The 10,000-nt window shown below is 44.7% G+C and overlaps 1 protein-coding gene across 6 annotated transcripts in view; it reads right to left on the reverse strand.

Annotated features, from left to right (window-relative positions):
• fli1 (Fli-1 proto-oncogene, ETS transcription factor) overlaps nt 1-10,000 on the reverse strand; it is a 62,581-nt gene that overhangs the window by 41,669 nt on the left and 10,912 nt on the right. For all 6 annotated transcript variants that reach the window (XM_063205509.1, XM_063205510.1, XM_063205514.1 and 3 more), the window contains 3 exons: nt 7,413-7,627; nt 4,531-4,685; nt 287-490 (listed from right to left, as the gene is read on the reverse strand). In XM_063205509.1, coding sequence (XP_063061579.1) covers nt 287-490; nt 4,531-4,685; nt 7,413-7,627 — 574 coding nt within the window. The remainder of the gene's footprint in view (nt 1-286; nt 491-4,530; nt 4,686-7,412; nt 7,628-10,000) is intronic.

A 10,000-nucleotide genomic window follows, 5' to 3' on the forward strand; every position in this document is an offset into this window, starting at 1 on the left:
CACAGATGGTGAAACAATCCATTGCATTATAATCGAGATGCTATAGCAACAACAGACAGACAGACAGATATACACTACAGTACCATACAGACAAGCCGACTGACAGGCACACACATGACAGACAGACAGACAGACAGACACACACACACACACACACACACACACACACACACACACACACACACACACACACACACACACACACACACACACACACACACACACACACACACATACACACACACACACTAGACCGCAGTGTGACAACACCACTATCGACACTTACTGTCCCTGAGGTAATTGAGATGTGAGAGCAGGATGTCTGCGTTGTAGGCGGTGGTCAGCCTGAGGAAGTCCTCCTTGCTCATCTTGCAGAGCTCCTTGCCGTCCGTGCTCTGGAACATGGCCGTCTCGATGTCCAGCAGGGCGTACTCCTTGATGGCCCACTCCAGCCACTGCCTCACGTGGTCCGGGGACCACAGCGACGGGTCTGGAGGGCCAACAACACCACAATCAACAAACAGTTATACCTATACGTTACACATCTTATCTCATGGAATATGAGGCAGACTAGGCCCTTGATGTCCCACTCCAGCCACTGCCTCACGTGGTCCGGGGACCACAGCGACGGGTCTGGAGGGGCCAACAACAAACACGACAATCAACAAACAGTTATACCTATACGTTACACTAGCCTGGTCCTGACCATTCCATAATACTACCATTTCCATTTCGCATTCATGGTCTGGACTTTGTTTGATCTGACGCGATTGCAGGAAGCAGGAAGGAAATTTTCGGAAAAATCAGGATTTAACTTGTAAGTTGTTGAACAAACATGTCTGACGTCTATCTATGGCGACGTAGGACCGTTTAACAGACATGTCTGACAGAACATCCTACCGTAGGATAAAATTATAATGTATGACCGTTTGTCAGAACACCGGCAAAAATTACCGGTCAACATCGCTCCACAGAGGACAGGTACCAGACGAAGTGTCTTGGGGAAGTACGTAGAATGGCGCGCGAGGCTAACGTTACACATCTTATCTCATGTAATATGAGGCAGACTAGGCAATGGCCTACGGCCCCACCAAAATCTATCCGTTGTATAGGGGCCTCCCAAAAGTCAGCCCTATCACAGTAAATGGCAGCAAAAAATAATTCCAGAGGGCCCCATATATATATCTTGCCTAGGGCCCAAAAATGGGTAGAACCACCACTGACGTTTGGCATCTCTCATATAATATGTAGATAATGATAAGTTTAATTTAGTGAAAGAGTCTGAAATATACAATAAATAAGCAAATGGTCATGCATTTCGTACCTAAAATTCCAAGGATTAACTTTAAGTGCTGATATGTCTGGGAACCACAGTCAAGGATCCATCTGAACCAACACCACAAAAAATAACTGTTCATTTGGCATCTTAACTAATACACATGTATAATAATAATAATGATTAATTTAAAATATTCCTATGTCCAGAGATCACAGTGAGTGGTCTGAACTAGCAACAAAACAAACAAATACTCATATAGTTAGCATCTAAATGTATACAGATACGTTTAAAGAATTGATATTGAATGCCCAGGGACTGCAGTAAGGGGTCTCAACAAACAACAACAACAAAAAATAGACATAAATGTAGCGTCTTATATAATATTTAATATCCCTCTAATAAGGATTAATTGAAAATATTTTCTTTTTATTATATCTCCAGAGATGGCAGCTAGGGCTCTAAACAAACACAGTAAACAGTCCTATATTTAGGCCCTCAATATATAATACCTAATAATATAATATATAATTATCAACATTATCATGAAGCACTTATATGGCTGGGAACCACACTAAGGGGTCAAGCAAACAAAAAAGTAATATGAAGATATATGAATATCCCAATTTATTTCAGGTCATGCTAGTCAAAATTACAGCAAGTTGCTATTTGGACTTCTGGAACTTGCAAATGTTCCATCTCTATGAAGAACGCTAGCCTGGCAAGTCAGGCTACAGCATAAAATGTTGTCACTGGCAGCGCCAACACTTGCAAAAGTGTGGATCCAATCGGTGGCCAAGTCAAACTGCTTCACAGTAAAAAAAAGCCGTGTTAACTCAACACTGAGAGAGTATTATGGAACCAAACTCGACTCTCTTTTGGAGTTTTGGATGAACACTGCAACATTTAGCCAGTAGGACAGCTCAGCCATGTTGTCCCTGTGCTAAGCCCAGCCCAATCACTTTAAAGACACAGTTTCGAAACTTGCGACACAGGTAGAGAGTTGCAATTGGCGGAAAGATGATACAGCCCAGCTACAAATTATCCCCTATGGTGTGATGTCAGATCAACCAGTCAGGGACAAAAAAGTTCTGCTATTTGGGTTTGTCTAGATTACGACGATAGAAAAAGGCTACATCTCTGGATTGCTGGAGGTGGACCTATATGATACCAACCTCTTTATGACGCCAATTCATATTTCAACTCACATCTTGGCAGGAGACTGATGTGACCAGACAATTTTTCATTTGAGAAGCCTGTGTGGTCTACAATGACCCACAGATACTCACTCCAGGCCAGAAATGAAAATGCCTTTTGGATGAAATATAAAATATCCTCTCGCTCCACAAAGAATTCCAGTTGCTAACAACCTAGCGCCTTTGAAAACAAACAAACACTGTTTCACTGTTCAAGTAATCATCCAGAAGGTGCTATAGTATGAAGAACACATCATCTTGGAAGTGAGAAGATCGGCAGATGGAGGATCGATCTCTAGACTATGTGGAGTCTGGCTCTGGTTCTATGTGGAGTTACCGCACAGGATACACACTGTGTTCACTGAATCAGCCATTGTTCACAATTGAGTCTATGAAGAGGAGGGTGGAGGGGGTTATTTAAGAGAGCAGTCCCTCCAGCACGCACATGCACACGCACACGCACACACACACACACACACACACACACACACACACACACACACACACACACACACACACACCAAAACCCACCCCTGTACCTCAACCCATTTTGCTTGAGTGTCTATGAAGTGGCCCTGTGTTTTGCAGTATGGTTTTTGCAAAACCATTTCGATCTATAAATTGTATCCTCTGTACTCGGGGGGCCAGGGTGTTTGTTTAAAGTGAGAATATTGGGGGGAGGAGAGAGACGACATTTCTGCATGGTTGAATGAAGTGGAAAAATAGTACAGAAAAAAATGAAAAACATAAATGGTACCAAAACAGACCCTTTTGCTAAGAATAGCAACGATGGTCAGCCAGGCAGACTAAAAAACAGTCAATAAAGAATACAGTCTCTGTGGTACTGTAAGCCTACTCGGTACAAAATGCCAGAGGCTGATAACAAAGCAAGCTTTGTTGTAAAACTTCTAACGTCAAAACTAACTGTTTGTTTTCGCTTGTAATGAACAGCAACAACTGCACTTGTTTGTGTCCCCCCTCAGCACTGACTTTTGACAGCAAAATGACATCTGAAGAAAATAGGGCTGGAGATTATCAGCGATAAACATCCAAAGGGTCTTGCTGTGTGTGTGTGTGGGAGTATGTTGTGCCATTTGGTCTACATTACCGAAGCTTTTGTTGTGTGTGTTTGCACAGCCAATGTGTTATTCGTCAAGCCAGCGGCAAATTAAACCAGCTAAGGCATCACACAATGTTAACCCCTGACCCTGCTAAAGCAGCTCGGTGGTAATAAAAGCATTTATGGTAAATTAGCACATTTATGATGATTAGCCATGTTTAGAGGTGAGCAGCCGCTGCTGCAGCTACAGAGGAAAAAAGAGCGCACAGGAATCTACAAATGAAGCACAACCGTGGCTAAGGCTAAGCGTGATAAAAACAGGAGAGCAATCTTTATAAGGCTGAGTTTATAAAAATGTCATCTGCTGGGGAAATGAGTTGATGATTGAAGTCTGCCGTGCCCACCCTCGTCAATAACAACTTTGACTCTTTGATTAGGCAGCTTGGAGTGAGATGCTTAATGACACTGCACTGGTATCCATACAAGTAGACTGGTTATATACCTGCCCATGCACTTCTGTTGCATGTCTTTACCGGACCAATAAGCAAACTGAGAGTCATGCTGGATCTCAAATGGAGCACCTGTGGACTTCCTTGTTCATATTTCAGTGTGTATGGCATATTAATTACGCACAGAAACATATGGTAGTGCCCAAAGTGCACAAGTGCACCATCTGAGACACAGCGTTAGTGTTAGTGAGTGACTACGTCACATTTGTACATAAAAGGCTTACTGTACCTGTCATGACCAGGCGTTAGTGTTTGGTAACTGCAAATCCAACTGTTTTAGTTTCAGTGTCATCTCCAGAAAATGATTCTCAATAGGCTATTGGGACAGCTAAACCCTCCAAACATAACACAGTATAGGCCTACACGTAGTACACATTGCGTTTTTTTATGCCCCAGCAATCAAATAAAACCCCAAAACAAATGACTGAAATGACAAATGACAACAAGTGCCAGTAGATAAATCAAATGACGAAAGGCTGCCAGTCTCACCTGCGGGCACTATGACTCGTCTCTCGTTGGTGGTCATGTTGGGTGGCGGCGCGTTCTTCTCGTCCATGTAGTTTCCGTAGCCGGCCATCTGTGTGGCGTCGGAGGCGCCCACCATCTTATTGCATTTGCCCACGCTGCAGTCCACCGGGGACTCTCTGGCAAACACACACAGACACACACACCACAGACACAAGTCAGAACAAGAGAAAAGGTGAGGATAATTCCTGAGCAATGGTGTGGAGCAATGTCATGAATGGCTCATCATTTTTTCTGAGACAATGATTAAGAAAATGTGTCGACCACTGATCTAAACTCTCCTGCTAAGAGTTGCAGTGATAAACTGTAAAATTACAATGCTATAGTGTCATGTAGAAGAAAAAGACATCCTCCACGCTCCTGCACTTCATAATCTGGTGCGTCATGGGAAAGAACTGGTAAATGCTGATAAAGAAAAATGTCACTGCATTTTCAGATGTGGATTGTATACTGTTTTATTGACCAAGTGCCAAGACTAACGTTTCAAAGTCTTGGAACTTAATCAATACAGCAATAAATAGCCACATCTGAGGATGCTCTGGTGACTTTCTTCTTTATCTATACTCTTATAGTATATTTGCTCAAAAGTGTTGCTGAGTGTGTCATCACTTTATGAGTAAAACACAGACAGACATAACAGAGAAACAGTGGTAATGAGCAGGCACTGCTATTGTGACTCTAGACTACCAGGACATTTCAGTAATACCTGTATATACAGTAGTGCTGCATTTCTGCTTTGCACAGATGGCCATTCACTCATTGCTGGAAAGACTCAACCACATCACAACAACATTGCAATGACATTATTGAGAGCCTTTAGTAACAGAGTAAGACTTAAGTAACAACAGTTATTTTTAAAGGCGAGTAACAAGATTTATTTTTTGCCGCTTAAAGCACTGGAGAGGGTGAAATAAAGAGTGAGAGTAAGAGTTAGCGACAGCTGATCTCCCCCTTGGACCCAGTCATCGACCACAGCACTACTCACTTACCAGAGCCAGACAGATGTCTGATGCTCTGGCTGTCTGAGGGCAATAAAACTACAGTATGGAGAGCTCAGTGCATTCGGACACTGTACACGGCCTATGCACAGGCTGATGACAGCCGATGGTGTGACTGCTATGGCCACGGACACAAACACAAAGGATACACATATACAGACATAGAGATACACAGATACACAAACAGCCACACCCACACACACCCCATCCACGTCGTGCAGATTTACATTGACACGACCACACGCATACAGACAGATAAACAGACATGCACACACACAAACTATCTCTTGCGTGCGCACGCTCTCGACACAGACAAAGACACACGCACGCACGCACGCACGCACGCACGCACGCACGCACGCACGCACGCACGCACGCACGCACGCACGCACGCACACACACACACACACACACACACACACACACACGCGCACACACACACACACACCAACTAGGCCTGGAAGCGGATCATAGCTGACCTATAGTAAGTGTTTGTATGGGTGCCTCGTCAGGGTTTCAGAGTTCAGCCCTCATTTTAACAATAACAGCGCACCAAAAATAAAAAAAACACAAATGAGCATCGAGACAATATATAAGCCCTTCCAGCACGGCTACGTAATGGCCACAGGCTGACTTTACAGCGAGCCCAAAATATACTAGCCTATTTATTTAATTGCAACTGCCATGGATAACAAGGCAGTGATACATTCTCCTCCTCTGGATCTGAATTTTTATTGGACCTAAAGCAGAACGTAACAAGGGCATAAGTGGCAAAGGTTCACCACAGATGGAGTAGGGGAAAACACGTAGAAATAGAGGCGGCTGACGTCTCAATCACACTGGCGCCGTTTTGCTGTACAATGAAATCTCAAATCTGATTGGCTCAGGCCGCTGGGTGACGTGTGGTGGTGATGATGACGATGATATCAGTGTCCGTCTCCTTTGCAAAGTCACCCCACTCTCCTGGAGCTGGTAATTGTAAGTGGCCAGGTTCATCACAGATTGAGTGCGGAAAATTAAGACACTGGCACTGTCACAGGTGAATTCTATAACCTGATTGGTGGCATAGCATCTCAGCGTGTAATGATTATCACTGCCCATGCCCTTTGCAAAGTCAATCAGTTAGAGATGTTAATGTTAAGTGGCCAGAAAGTCAAAGAATGCGCGCACATCAGTGACACAGGTGCTGGACCAAACGTAAGATAACTGAAAAGAAAATAAAGGTCCGCAACACTGTTGCACTGTGATGAAGGACGGTTAGTCCGAAACGTTGTACCATTAAATATTTGGGAGCATTTAACAGTGTTGCGGACCTTTATTTTCTTTTCAGTTAATGTTAAGAGGCCACCGGATAGATTCCTCACCGATGGAGTGAGGAAAATCACAAAGGATGGAGGCAGATCAGATGACATGGTTTGGAAGCCATGTACTCGTTGACAATGGCACCATCATATGTGAATGCTAATATCTTATTGGTTCTAGCTGAGCTGAGCTGACACATGGTGACAGAGGTAGTTATGCCTGTCACCTCACCTGGAGCAATTGGCTCCATAGGCGCTGTAGCCCTACAGTACCATTTACCCTCTTAGGGCCTAATCCAACTTGAGGTCACTTCCTTAATCTTCCCCATCTCTCCCTCCACTCATTTCCTGTCTCTCTTGTGCTCCTGTCTGAATAATAAAAGAGTGAAAAAAACCCAAAATGTCTAAAACCCCAAAAAATATCTTAAAAAGGATAAAGGAAGCCTTGTACTCATTTACAATGCCGTTCATTACTCAAATGTGATTGGTTCTGGCGGCTAAACCGACACATGCGTGACGATGGCGATGATGATGTCATATCCCTCACCTGGAGCCGTTGATGTGGTCGTATTCTCGCTTGACGTTGACTCGGGCCGGCTGGTTGATCCACTCCTGCTGCTGCGGGGGCAAGGGGTTGATTTTGTGGGGCTGCCCGTAGTCCTGTGCACTGGACGCAGTCATGTCTGTCTTGGGGAGGGGGGCAGCAGCAGCGTACGGAGGCTCGAACAGGGACTGGTCTTCACTTACCACTGACAGCGCCTCCTATGGGTGGGGCAAAAAAGATAGATTTTCAGACCCAGTTTCAAACATACAAGGACAAAAAAATGCTTACAATGATCAAAACACATTCTGACTTCATAAGGTAGCCACCTGAAAAAAGAACAGCGACCCCATGCTCTTTGTGAAACACTGAGGCCTCTCGAGGCTGACAATGAAGACAGGTTTGAAAGGAAAGATACCGTATACCATAGTCATGATCAAATGCATTAGTTTTATTCCTTTCTGGCTATTTTCTAAGCTTTTCTTTTCAGACTGACCAGCCCAGTGTTGCAGACTAATCGTGCACCAGAAACATAGAGAACCTAAGTGCCCATCCAATCATGAACAGCCTAGCTGCTACATCCATACCATCGTGCATACCCATGATGTGCCATCAATAGGCAACACTGCATCACCAACAGAGAAGACATGTCATCCCCAGTTGTTTTGAAAATGAATGGTTTCCCATCTGGAAACTTTTTTGGCTCCTTAACACCCCAAATGTATAGTCTGAACAAATAATTTTGGGGGAAGCCAGAAGCAGCATGGTTCTATGTTGGTCCGAAATCACTTTCAGTCAAAGACCGGTACATCAGATCGAATTTTGTTCAGTTAAAAATGAACAAAACAAAGACAGACAACGGAGACAAGACACAGAGGCCATTGAGTCTTGCTGAATCATCAGAGGTCATTCTTGCATTGACCCCTGTATAGCGGGAGCTCAGCTGGAATGATGTCGCTTTATTAAAGAAAACAAACGCACAGACAGGCCCCCACTGGAAGCCTGTGCACTACCACCCCCCCCCCCCCCCCCCCGACCCCCTTTCTCTGATTTCCGATCATGCGGTAACCGTGCCATGCACATCTTCTCTCATTCTTGTGTGTGTGTGTGTGTGTGTGTGTGTGTGTGTGTGTGTGTGTGTGTCTGTGTGTGTGTCTGCTTGTGTGTGCGTGTGTGCGTGCTCCACTTCACAAGCCCGGAGGAAAGGTGACATTTCTGTTTTTCTTTTCTTTCTTCCTTTCTTTTTTTTAACCAGCCCCCTCCATCATCCACCGCCACAATTCACAACTTTTTGGCAGCGTTCAAGTCTTTTCTCTCCCTCGCCCCTGCTTTCCTCGCCTAAACCCCTTCGAAAGCCAGACAGAATGAAATATATTTCCTCTCTCCTTCCTTCGCTCTCTTTCTCTCTCTCTCTCTCTCTCTCTCTCTCTCTCTCTCTCCGTCACACAGCAGCCACCTGCCAAGAGTTGCACCTGCTCATATCTTCAGCCGGCTATACACGCCCTGAGCCCTTTCAATGCCATGAAGACAAGAGAGCGAGCGATAGAGAGAGAGAGAGAGACCGTCCGAGCACCGCTCCATAGAATAGTCTGCTGACGACTGCCAATCAGCACAATGGTACTTCAACCCTTTCACGCAGAGCCCTCATTACTACTGTATGTACGGTTTTTTGTTACCAAAATGTTAATGGCCAACTCTTAATCTGTTGCGCAACACTCTTGGTAATATCATAGCAATGTTGTTATGATGATGCTGTGGAGTGGGGTAGATTGATCCCACAGGCTGAAGATGCAAATACAGCTGAAGATTCTAGAATGCTGTTGAGAGGGTTGGATTGATCCCGTTGGCTAAAGATGCAAATACAGCTGAAGATTCTAGAATGTCAAGCAGACATGAAATAGCCGGATCACAATGCACTGACGAGTCCCAATCCTCACAACATCACAAAAAAGTAAGAGCAAGGCACATATGGTATGTACTAATGCACACAGGCCAGAATTAATGACATGCATGGACAAATTAGCACCACACACTGTTTTCTCATCTAGGGCCTTGGCTGTGGCTCAAATGGCTAAGGTATTATACTGTAATGCTGGGGGCCCGAGTTTGACTCCGCCCTGAGGTCTTTACCCGCTCCTTCCCCATCTCTCTCTCTCTCCCCTTTCCTGTCTCCTCAAAAACTCTCTTATCCAAAAATGGCAAGAAAAGCCCAACAACTCCTCAGGAAAGAAATTCATTAATTCAATTTTGACAATTCACGATATTTCTTGCAGCAGAAGGGGCATCGTTCTTGTTCAGCTTTTAGCAGTAACCTTTATTGCATTAAATCTCACACATAAACACCTGCTTCTAGTGGCCTAGTTTTTAAAGCCCCACTGTGCAGTTTTTTGACCAGCTCCATTGAATTCAGTGGCAGAACCTGAGTCTGCAAACTGGTAAGCTAGCTGGCTGGCTGGTTGTTTGGCTGTGTACAACACCCCTGTCCTCTCTGCTCTGTCTGTTTGTTCCCCTTCACAGTCCGTAGCCCGCAGTTCGCACTGCACCACACCACTATCACCGGGGCCCATGCACGCCGGAGAGCTGGGCGCACGATA

This window comes from Engraulis encrasicolus, chromosome 8 (genome assembly GCF_034702125.1).
Source record: "Engraulis encrasicolus isolate BLACKSEA-1 chromosome 8, IST_EnEncr_1.0, whole genome shotgun sequence".
NCBI lineage: Eukaryota > Metazoa > Chordata > Actinopteri > Clupeiformes > Engraulidae > Engraulis > Engraulis encrasicolus.